The sequence below is a fragment of the Oncorhynchus mykiss genome, chromosome 26 (assembly GCF_013265735.2).
Source record: "Oncorhynchus mykiss isolate Arlee chromosome 26, USDA_OmykA_1.1, whole genome shotgun sequence".
Taxonomy (NCBI): Eukaryota; Metazoa; Chordata; class Actinopteri; order Salmoniformes; family Salmonidae; genus Oncorhynchus; species Oncorhynchus mykiss.
The window spans coordinates 45075358-45087941 of NC_048590.1; the positions used below are offsets into that span (position 1 = coordinate 45075358).

Consider the following 12584-nt stretch of genomic DNA (forward strand, 5'->3'; position numbering starts at 1 on the left):
TGCACCATAAAAGCGTCAGCCAACATGTTGTTTCCTCTCTCCCCCTCTAGCTACTATGTGGCCGTTGGTCAGGTCTGAAGCTGCCGTGGTTGGAGCTGGACTGGTTGATGGACGTGTCGTCCCGTATCTCCCACCTGGACCTGTCCTGTAACAGCCTCAGCTCCCTGCCCTCCGTGGTTCCCTGGGGGCTCATACAGCTCCGGACCCTAGACCTCTCCAGCAACTTGTTCAAAGAGCTGCCCACAGCACAGAGCTCACAGGAGATCATCTGCTCCAGGTGCTGCTCCACTTTCACAGATAGGTTGTAGATGTGTAGGTGCAGATACACACACACACTAGGGCTGGGCGGTATGGCCTAAAAATCATAAATAGATTATTTTTAAACTTATGGATGATTCATGATATCTTTTAAACATATTTCACTATATAAGCTTTGTTGTAGGATTTCAAGGTCAAATACACTGCAGTCAGCTGTAGTCTAATACTTAATGGTTTGTGAAATTATACCTTACACAACCATACGACTAATCATTTAATTATTTTATCAAAATAGTTTAACCTGCTTTTTTTGCAATAATCACTGATCTGGCTTTCAAGTCTGTATGAAAATGACCTTTTTGTTACAAATTGAACCAGAACCATGCATTATGCATAACTTGTAGCAGGCTTATAGAAATGAACACAGGTCTCATCAACAAACTCTCAAGCACAAGCCCACGTGCTAGCCAGCTAATGTTAATATTTCAAGTTTAGCCAACTTGAATCTATTTGCTAGCTAACACTGGAGAACAGTTGAATTGTTATGAACACACCCTTCTGTCCTCTCCAACTGTTATGAACACACCCTTCTGTCCTCTCCAACTGTTTGAACAGCCTGCTAGCCTGTCAACGTTTCAGGTGTTGAAATCAAGTGGCCTACCTTCTTTCTCAGAATGAGAACGAGTTTGTAATTCCTAATATAATTGTGTTTTATGCTTATTGCACATTTATAAAACACAAACTAGACAGCTAGTATGCTGTTAGCGGTACGTAGTACCACAATGCTACGCGCAACAAACTGAGCGTTACATTTCCAGAATCGATGTTTATCGATACTCTCGTTTTAGTAGTGTTTGTTCCGCTCTCAATCTGAGTAGTTGAGACATAAACAGGGTATGGTTAGAAAGGTTAACATCTCCTCCATTACAGTAAAATAATATAAATGTGTGTTTCAGTCTCCAGGTTAACGTCTCCTCCATTACGGTAAAATAATGCCTCAATGTGTTTCAGTCTCCAGGTTAACATCTCCTCCATTACAGTAAAATAATGTCTCAATGTGTTTCAGTCTCCAGGTTTAACATCTCCTCCATTACAGTAAAATAATGTCTCAATGTGTTTCAGTCTCCAGGTTAACGTCTCCTCCATTACAGTAAAATAATGTCTCAATGTGTTTCAGTCTCCAGGTTAACATCTCCTCCATTACAGTAAAATAATGTCTCAATGTGTTTCAGTCTCCAGGTTTAACATCTCCTCCATTACAGTAAAATAATGTCTCAATGTGTTTCAGTCTCCAGGTTAACGTCTCCTCCATTACAGTAAAATAATGTCTCAATGTGTTTCAGTCTCCAGGTTAACATCTCCTCCATTACGGTAAAATAATGTCTCAATGTGTTTCAGTCTCCAGGTTAACGTCTCCTCCATTACAGTAAAATAATGTCTCAATGTGTTTCAGTCTCCAGGTTAACGTCTCCTCCATTACGGTAAAATAATGTCTCAATGTGTTTCAGTCTCCAGGTTAACGTCTCCTCCATTACAGTAAAATAATGTCTCAATGTGTTTCAGTCTCCAGGTTAACGTCTCCTCCATTACAGTAAAATAATGTCTCAATGTGTTTCAGTCTCCAGGTTAACGTCTCCTCCATTACAGTAAAATAATGTCTCAATGTGTTTCAGTCTCCAGGTTAACGTCTCCTCCATTACAGTAAAATAATGTCTCAATGTGTTTCAGTCTCCAGGTTAACGTCTCCTCCATTACAGTAAAATAATGTCTCAATGTGTTTCAGTCTCCAGGTTAACATCTCCTCCATTACGGTAAAATAATGTCTCAATGTGTTTCAGTCTCCAGGTTAACGTCTCCTCCATTACAGTAAAATAATGTCTCAATGTGTTTCAGTCTCCAGGTTAACGTCTCCTCCATTACGGTAAAATAATGTCTCAATGTGTTTCAGTCTCCAGGTTAACGTCTCCTCCATTACAGTAAAATAATGTCTCAATGTGTTTCAGTCTCCAGGTTAACGTCTCCTCCATTACAGTAAAATAATGTCTCAATGTGTTTCAGTCTCCAGGTTAACGTCTCCTCCATTACGGTAAAATAATGTCTCAATGTGTTTCAGTCTCCAGGTTAACGTCTCCTCCATTACGGTAAAATAATGTCTCAATGTGTTTCAGTCTCCAGGTTAACGTCTCCTCCATTACGGTAAAATAATGTCTCAATGTGTTTGTCTCCAGGTTAACGTCTCCTCCATTACAGTAAAATAATGTCTCAATGTGTTTGTCTCCAGGTTAACGTCTCCTCCATTACAGTAAAATAATGTCTCAATGTGTTTCAGTCTCCAGGTTAACGTCTCCTCCATTACAGTAAAATAATGTCTCAATGTGTTTCAGTCTCCAGGTTAACATCTCCTCCATTACAGTAAAATAATGTCTCAATGTGTTTCAGTCTCCAGGTTAACGTCTCCTCCATTACGGTAAAATAATGTCTCAATGTGTTTCAGTCTCCAGGTTAACGTCTCCTCCATTACAGTAAAATAATGTCTCAATGTGTTTCAGTCTCCAGGTTAACGTCTCCTCCATTACAGTAAAATAATGTCTCAATGTGTTTCAGTGTCCATACGACCCATTCTGTTGGACCAAACCTCAAACGCAAATAGCGAGTTGAAACCGCTTGTCAGAGAAGAAGTGATTTTTAGTATTTTTTGTTGTGAGTGGCAGGGAGAGGGGATCTGTGTGTGTAAAGAGGGGAAGCGAGAGGTTTCATATATCAGCCAGCCCTAGCGCACACACACACACACACACACACACACACACACACACACACACACAACCCCCTTGTAAGGAACACACAATTCAGTCTCATTCAAAATACTATTTTCCTTAACCTGAAAACCTAACCTTAACCCTTAACCTAGCTGCTAACCCTAAAGCTAACCTTAACCCTTGACCTAGCTGCTAACCCTAAAGCTAACCTTAACCCTTAACCTAGCTGCTAACCCTAAACCTAACCTTAACCCTTAACCTAGCTGCTAACCCTGAACTTAACCGTAAACACCCTAGAAATAGCATTTGACTAACAAAATGTCCCCAGTTGGTTGTTTTGTTAGTTTACTATTCTAGTTAAACAGGTTCACTGCAGTGTGTACAGTGTACACACACATTTACACTGACTATACCAAACATTAGGAACACCTTCCTAATATGGAGTTGCACCCTCCCTTTTGCCCTCAGAACAGCCTCAATTCGTTGGGGACATGGACTCTACAAGGTGTCGTTCCACAGGGATGCTGGTCCACAGTTGTGTCAAGTTGGCTGGATGTCCTTTGGGTGGTGGACCATTCCTGATACACATGGGAAACTGTTGAGCATGAAATACCCAGAAGCATTGCAGTTTTTGACACAAACCAGTGTGCCTGACATCTACTACATATCCTGTTCAAAGGCACTTACTTACATGTTATGTCTTGCCCAGTCACCCTCTGAATGGCACGCATACACACTCCATGTCTGACTGTCTCAAGGCTTAAAGATCCTTCTTTAACCTGTCTCCTCCCCTTCATCTACACTGATTTGAAATGGATCAATAAGGGACCATATCTTTCACCTGGGTTCACCTGGTCAGTCTGCCATGGAAAGAGATCTTCATGTTTTGTCCACTCTGTGTATCTAATATCTGTAGTCTGCTGTTCTGCTGATCTCTGTTGTATTGTTAACCTCAGCCTCTCACTTAATCCTGACGTGTGTGTGTGTGTGTGTGTTCGTTCTCTGCTCCTGTTCTACTGTAGACTTCGCCAGGTGAATCTGTCTCAGAATGAGTTGACCAGCTTGCCGTCCGGACTGCTCCATCTCACCAGAGTCCAGAGGCTCTCTGCTGCTAAGAACAAGCTCACCTCCCTATTTGACATTCCTAATGGTATGATCCACCGCATGTCAGAGTGGTCTTTGCTCTTTGTCACAAATGTATATCAGTATGTTGTTAGAAGGGTTCTGAGGATTTTATTCTGATCTCAAATTGTTTCTCTGCTATCTATTTTGTCTTTATTTGTTAATGTGAAGCACATTGTATTGCTACCTTGTACAAAATGTTTTGGTTTCTACAAATGAAGATTGATGAATGAATTGATTGTCCTCTTCTGCTCCTCCTCAGGTACTAACTGGATAGGTCTGCGTAAGCTGGAGGAGCTGGATGTGTCTGACAACTGTCTGACCAGTCTTCCCTCTGCTGTTCTTCACTCTTTCAAATCCCTCACTTCCCTCAAAGTCTGCCGGAACAGACTCACCAGCTTCCCTGACCCCTGGGCCTGCCCTCTGGTAGGCAGACACTACACTAGACACTACGGCCTTGTTCCATTTGGAACCCTAGCACCTTCTTTTAGGTCCTACCCTGTTTAGTGTTCTTCTCAAAGATATCTATTCATTGTATCTCTATGGTTCCCCTGGTAGGAATAAACTAGGGCCTGGTTCCTTTTGGTTCCCTAGCACCTTCCTGTATCTCCTGTCCCCTTTTAAATGCTCAGTTCTGAAAGGACTGGATTGGTGAGAGGAATATAGTGGAAGCTCCAATGGAGAGCTGGGTAGAACCATCATACTAGTTGCTTACACCTATCCAGTCCTTCTAGATTTGTGGCCATTGTTGGCGTAGAGGCAAGAAGGTACTAGGTATTGAAATGGAAAGTGGTCATGTCTTTTAAATCATACAGACTCCTCTCAGCGACTCTTCACCACCTCCTTTGCCCTCTTGTATTCAGAACTTGAGTGATGGTTTTGAAACATCTTCTGGATGTTGTGAGTGATTGATTGGTGATTCCCCCTCTGTAGAAGCACTGTCGAGCCTCATCCAACGCCATCGAGAGTCTTCCCAATACCATCTCCATCTTCTGGAGAACTCAGCTGCAGGAGCTGGATTTCTCAGACAACGTCATCAAGGAGCTGCCCTCCTATATATTCGAGCTGGAGGTAAGGTTGGGTAGCACTAGCATTGTTTGGCCTAGGCTTCAGCTCACTGGGCTAACAGGGTTTTGAGTTGCACATGTAATTCAGGTTCAATATATGGGCAGTCTGAGCTGTACATATCACAGGTTCAATACCTGGGCTATTATGCGCAACTCGAAACCCTGTTAGCCCACTGAGCTAAAGCCTAGGCCAAAGCAGCTTAACAACACTGGGAGCAGTGCTTCCTACATGGTAGTTCATGGCTGATTTCCCTTTGGGCCTGGCTAGAAACATTGGATTTGTTGACTTGATGGGTCTAACCTAAATAAGCCTCCCTAAACCTCCATAAGCTTTACTGTATTTGGGCGACCAGACCAAATTCACATAGAAATGTGCGTTATAGATCTCACTCATTAAAAGCAAGTCTAAGAAGCAGTAGTTCTATTTATGCTATTTATATGCTTCTCATTCTTAAGTAAAACATTTTGGGTTATTGAAAATATATTTCACAGCAGTTTAGATGGTACAATGATTCTATACTCAGATTTTTTTTGTCACATAAACTGAAATTAGGCCTAGTAATTAGGCCTAATTGCCTAGTTAAATAAAGGTAAAATATATATATTTTTAAAGTAACCACTCAGAAGATGAGGATTTCTGTATTAAACCTGTAGTTTACCCAATGACCTCAAGGTGGCACTGCTGTACTACTCTGCAGTCAGTGAACCCCAACTGAAACAATGATTCAAATCAAATCAAAATCCAATTTTACTAGTCACATGCTGCCGAATACAACATTTCACCTTACAGTGAAATGCTTACTTACGAGCCCCTAACCAACAATGAAGTTCAAAAAATATGAATAAGAAATAAGTAACAAGTAATTAAAGAGCAGCAGTAAAAACAATAGCGAGACTATATACAGGGGTGTACCGGTACAGAGTCAATGTGCGGGGGCACCGGTTAGTTGAGGTAATATATACATGTAGGTAGAGTTATTAAAGTGACTATGCATAGTTGATAACAATAGCAGTGGTGTAAAAGGGGGGGGGGGGCAATGCAAATAGTCTGCGTGACCATTTGATTAGATGATCAGGAGTCTTATAGCTTGGGGGTAGAAGTTGTTTAGAAGCCTCTTGGACCAAGACTTGGCGCTCTGGTACCGCTTGCTGTGTGGTAGCAGAGAGAATAATCTATGACTAGGGTGATCTATGACTATTTTTAGGGCCTTCCTCTGACACCGCCTGGTATAGGTCCTGGATGGCAGGAAGCCTGGCCCCAGTGATGTACTGGGCCGTAGGCACTACGGTGCCTTGCGGTTGGAGGCCGAGCAGTTACCATACCAGGCAGTGATGCAACCAGTCAGGATGCTCTCGATGGTGCAGCTGTGCAATCTTTTGAGGATCAGAGGACCCATGCCAAATCATTTCAGTCTCCTGAGGTGGAATAGGTTTTGTTGTGTCCTTTTCACGACTATCTTGATGTGATCGGTCCATGTTAGTTTGCTGTTGTGGACACCAAGGGACATGACACTCTCAACCTGCTCCACTACAGCCCCGTTGATGAGAATGGGGGCGTGATCGGTCCTCTTTTTCCTGTAGTCCACAATCATCTCCTTTGCATCGATCACGTTGAGGGAGAGGTTGTTGTCCTGGCACCACACGGCTAGGTCTCTGACCTCCTCCCTATAGGCTGTCTCGTCTGTGATCAGGCCTACCACTGCAGTCATGAGTGAACAGGGAGTACAGGAGGGGGTCCAGGTACAGAGGGAGGTGTTTAGTCTCAGGGTTCTTTGCTTATTGATGAGCTTTGAGGGCACTATGGTGTTGAACGCTGAGCTGTAGTCAATGAATAGCATTCTCACATGTCCAGGTGGGAAAGAGCAGTGTGGAGTGCAATAGAGATTGCATCATCTGTGGATCTGTTGGGGCGGTATGAAAATTGGAGTGGGTCTAGGGCTTCTGGGATAAAGGGGTTGATATTTTTTTTTTTTAATTTGACCTTTATTTAACCAGGTGGCCAGTTGAGAACAAGTTCTCATTTACATCTGCGACCTGGCCAAGATAAAACAAAGCAGTGCGACAAAAACAACAACACAGAGTTACACATGGGATAAATAAACTCACAGTCAATAACACAATAGAATGTGAGCCATGACCAGCCTTTCAAAGCACTTCATGTCTACAGACGTGAGTCCTACGGGTCGGTAGTGTCGTGTCTTTGGCATCATTAAATTGAAGACTGTTATTTTATCAAATCAATTCTCTGTAATTATTATTATGTGATTAAACTAATCATGTAAATGTAATTAACTAGCAAGTCGGGGCACCAAGGAAAATCTTCAGATGACAAATATATATATACATTTTCAGATATTTTAAAATCTGATCAATTAGTCTTCTAATGAATGAATGATTCTTTACCTCATATTAGTCTCATTCCAAACGTCGTAAATTGTTGGTTATCTGCACGAACCCAGCCTTCAATATGAATCATCCATACATCAATTGTCTTAATCATTTATTTACTAACAAATAAATAAATAATCACAGAAATGCACAAACAAGCAAACAGTAGATGTTTACAAGGAAATGATAGGGAATGTTCCCTAGTGGGCTAAACCGATATGGCAGCTTGGTTGGTTAAGGGAAGTGGGTGTGGACTGAGAAGGCCGGGAAAGACCAGAGTCACTACACAGTTGATAATTATTAGAATTGAAATGTTAATCCTTTGCACATGAACGCTCACTCATTCGGGAATAATTGCAATCAATATATATATTTACGCTCAGTGTGTCGTCGGGATCTCTGTTGGAATCGTCCTTCTTTCTGTTGGAAAGTTCCAAGTCTCTCTCTGTCCCATGAAGTCTTTTGTTTTTAGAATGGATACTACAGAGTCCCATTCAGAAATGTTCTTATAGAATAGATCTTTCGGCGGTTGTCGGTCTTTGCATTGTTGACACAAATTCTAGCTGCAGACTAGTAATTATCGAAGATTTGCTCTTATTCTGTCCGTATCGATAGTCTCAGAGTTGAACCATTTCCACCAGTGTAGCCAATGCTCCACGTGGTTTGGTTAGGAATTCAACAATTGAGGAATGCATGGTCTCTACTCAAACCTTAGCCCTCTCGGTAATCAAGGTACGCTTGGTCTGAAGTGGGCTTCTCCAGGTGGGGGTTATATTCGGAACAGCAGAAAAGGCTGTCCCATGATGCCAGATCAATGTCTGTGCTCATGGGGCGGGCAAATGACTTAGTTAACTTTAAAGGGAATTGGATTCTCTTTCATTAAACAGTTTAAAATCACATTACATAATTTCACAAATAGTTTCATCTTTACTCATTCATTTTATATAATAATAAAAAAAGATATATTTATTTTATTTTTTACAATTTTACCCCCCTTTTCTCCCCAATTTCGTGGTATCCAATTGTTTTAGTAGCTACTATCTTGTCTCATCGCTACAACTCCCATATGGGCTCGGGAGAGACGAAGGTCGAAAGTCATGCGTCCTCCGATACACAACCCAACCAAGCTGCACTGCTTCTTAACACAGCGCGCAACCAACCAGGAAGCCAGCCACACCAATGTGTCAGAGGAAACACCGTGCATCTGGCAACATTGGTTAGCGCGTGTCCGACCCGCCACGGGAGTGGCTGGTGCGCGATGAGACAAGGATATCCCTACCGGCCAAACCCTCCCTAACTCGGTCGATGCTAGGCCAATTGTGCGTCGCCCCACGGACCTCCCGGTCACGGCCGGTTGCGACAGAGCCTGGGCACGAACCCAGAGTCTCTGGTGGCACTGCGCCACCCGGGAGGCCATAACGGATACTCTTGTATTAACAGAGTTATGGTAATGTGGCTGTATTGTCTCTCATGAGGTCACAAACATTAAACAAAATGGACCAGTTGTAGCTGGATTCTCCACCGACCGTTTACACATTCTCCAAAACATGGATATTGTTCAGTTCTCAAGTTCTGTGCGGTAAAATAAGTTTATTTGTTCTACTGTGAACCCACTCTCTATATACTGCATGGCTGGGCGGGGAAGAGAGTCTCCTCATGGAATTTACGACCTGAGATAACAGAGCCTGGGTGTAGGGGGAAGAGAGAGGTGGTGAGAGAGAGGGGGATGGTACTCGCTATACCCAAAGAGGGCCACGTCATGACAGTAGTCATTTAGGCAGGTTACCTTTGTGTTTTTGGGCACAGGGACTATGGTGGTCTGCTTAAAACATGTTGGCATTACAGACTCGGACAGGGAGAGGTTGAAAATGTCAGTGAAGACACTTGCCAGTTGGTCAGTGCATGCTTGCAGTACACGTCCTGGTGATCCATCTGGCCCTGCGGCCTTGTGAATGTTGACCTGTTTAAAGGTCTTACTCACATCTGCTGCCACCATAACAGCTGGTGCTCTCGTGCATGTTTCAGTGTTATTTGCCTCGAAGTGAGCATAGAAGTAGGTTAGCTCATCTGGTAGGCTTATGTCACTGTGCAGCTCTTGGCTGTGCTTCCCTTTGTAATCTGTAATAGTTTGCAAGCCCTGCCACATCCGACGAGCGTCAGAGCCGGTGTAGTACGATACGATCTTTGTCCTGTATTGACGCTTTGCCTCTTTGATGGTTCGTTGGAGGGCATAGTGGGATTTCTTATGAGCTTAGAGTCCCTCTCCTTGAAAGCGGCAGCTCTAGCCTTTAGCTCAGTGCGGCTGTTGCAGGGAATCCATGGCTTCTGGTTGGGATATGTACGTATGGTCACTGTGGGGACGACGTCATCGATGCACTTATTGATGAAGCCATTGATTGTTGTGGGGTACTCCTCAATGCCATCGGAGGAATCCCTGAACATATTCCAGTCTGTGCTAGCAAAACAGACCTGTAACTTAGTATCTGCTTCATCTGACCACTTTTTATTCACTGGTGCTGGTCACTGGTGCTTCCTGCTTAAATTTTTGCTTGTAAGCAGGAATCGGGAGGATAGAATTATGGTCAGATTTCCCAAATGGAGGGCGAAGGAGAGCTTTGTATGTATGCATATATGTGTGTGTGGACTAAACGTGGTCCAGAGTTTTTTTGTTGTTGTTTTTTCCCTCTGGTTGCATATTTAACATGCTGATAGAAATTTGGTAAGACTGATTTAAGTTTCCCTGCATTAAAGTCCCCGGGCTAATAGGACCGCTGCCTCTGGATGAGTGTTTTCCTGTTTGCTTATGGTGGAATACAGCTCATTCAGTGCAGTCTTAGTGTGTTAGTCTGTGGCGGTATTTAGACAGCTACGAAAAATACAAAAATCTATATCGTACATCAGCTATTTACAAAAATACATAGTCCGCCGCCCCTTGTCTTACCAGACGCTGCTGTTCTATCCTGCCGATACAGCGTATAACCAGCCAGCTGTATGTTGATAATGTTGTCGTTCAGCCACAACTCCGTGAAGCATAAGATATTACAGTTTTGAATGTCCCGTTGGTAGTTTAATCTTCCGCATAGGTCATCGATTTATTCTCCAAAGATTGCACGTTTTCTAGCAGAATGGAAGGCAGTGGGGGTTTATTCGATCGCCTACTAATTCTCAGAAGGCAGCCCGCCCTCCGGCCCCTTTTTCTCCGCCTTCTCTTCACGCAAATGACGGGGATCTGGGCCTGTTCCCGGGAAAGCAGTGTGTCATTCACGTCAGGCTCGACTTGTTAAAGGAAAAAAAGGATTCTGATAGTGTGTGGTGAGTATTTGCAGTTCTGATGTCTAGAAGTTATTTTCGGTCATAAGAGATGGTAGCAGCAATATTATGTACAAAATAAGTTTAAAAAGTTACAAACAATGTAAAGAAACTAACAAAAAAACACAATTTGGTTAGGAATACGTAAAACATCAACCTTGTTCTCAGCGTTAGTACGATGAATCACGGTACGCTTGATTAGGTTTTAAAGATATTAGCGTAACAGTAATAATGAATGGAAACGGATGTTAAGTTTAATTTAGGTTCCTGAATTCCGAGGAGAACGATGGAGTGTTTCATTTACCTCAGGAATGCTATGGGCTTTATGAAGCAATTTTCCAAATATTTGTGAAGGAATTAATGCAAGATTGTTGATTATAGTGGCATTTGCGGTGTTTTATTAGAATAGAATAGAGGAAGAGAAACAGAAGAGTGAGAGAGTGAAGAGAGAGAGTGACGCCAACGGTAGACAGGGAAATGGGGACACTAGATGTAAATTAAGTTGTCATGACCACAGGCCATGCTTTGGTGACACTCTGTCTCTTTCTCCCTCTTTCCCTCCCTCCCCCTTTCTCTCCCTATCTTTCTCTCCCTCCTCCTCTCCCACTCATTCTCTTCATCAGGCCCTGGTCTCTCTCAGACTGGGTAGGAATCAGATCTCCACTCTCCCGGCACCCAACAAGTGGAAATGCTCTCTGCTCAGAACCCTTGACCTCTCCAGGAACCATCTGGGCAAGTAGGTGAAAGGTCATACATCTTACCACTCACACTTAGGCCCCGTCCAGAAACAACTACTAGCCCCTAGAAACTTGTTTAGATCTAAAGGTGCTAGATACTGAGTTCTGCCTGTGGCTATGGAGCCCTGACCTGTTCACCGGACGTGCTACCTGTCCCAGACCTGCTGTTTTCAACTCTCTAGAGACAGCAGGAGTGGTAGAGATGCTCTTAATGATTGGCTATGAAAAGTCAACTGACATTTACTCCTGAGGTGCTGACTTGCTGCACCCTCGACAACTACTGTGATTATTATTATTTGACCATGCTGGTCATTTATGAACATTTGAACATCTTGGCCATGTTCTGTTATAATCTCCACCCGGCACAGCCAGAAAAGGACTGGCCACCCCTCATAGCCTGGTTCCTCTCTAGGTTTCTTCCTAGGTTTTGGCCTTTCTAGGGAGTTTTTCCTAGCCACCGTGCTTCTACACCTGCATTGCTTACTGTTTGGGGTTTTAGGCTGGGTTTCTGTACAGCACTTTGTGACATCAGCTGATGTAAGAAGGGCTTTATAAATACATTTGATTTGATTAGATTCAATGGGATAGGAGTTGTTTCTGGTTGGGTTCTAAGTGTCTAGGGTCTAGGGGCTAGGAGTTGTTTCTGGACGGGGTTTAAGTGTCTAGGGCCTAGGAGTTGTTTCTGGACACGGCCTTAACCTCTTACTTTTAATATTTTCCTCTCACTTCAAGGCCTGGTTCCATTTTTAACCCTAGCTTCCTCCTTACCCTAGTCCATAACGTTTTGGTGTTAGCAACGTTGGGTACTATGGATTAATGAAGGTAATATGGTAGAGGTAGGACTTGGGGGGAGGGGTAGGACTTGGGGGAAGGGGTAGGGGAAGGGGTAGGACTTGGGGGAAGGGGCAAACTACTGTAATGGTACCTGGGGCTATATGCATCAAGCG

General features: G+C 43.2%; 1 protein-coding gene across 3 annotated transcripts in view; it reads left to right on the forward strand.

Annotated features, from left to right (window-relative positions):
• The window catches only part of LOC110506180 (leucine-rich repeat serine/threonine-protein kinase 1), a 143691-nt gene that overhangs the window by 34242 nt on the left and 96865 nt on the right, over positions 1–12584 (forward strand). For all 3 annotated transcript variants that reach the window (XM_036964259.1, XM_036964258.1, XM_036964260.1), the window contains 5 exons: positions 51–277; positions 4037–4164; positions 4399–4562; positions 5070–5207; positions 11524–11636. In XM_036964259.1, coding sequence (XP_036820154.1) covers positions 51–277; positions 4037–4164; positions 4399–4562; positions 5070–5207; positions 11524–11636 — 770 coding nt within the window. The remainder of the gene's footprint in view (positions 1–50; positions 278–4036; positions 4165–4398; positions 4563–5069; positions 5208–11523; positions 11637–12584) is intronic.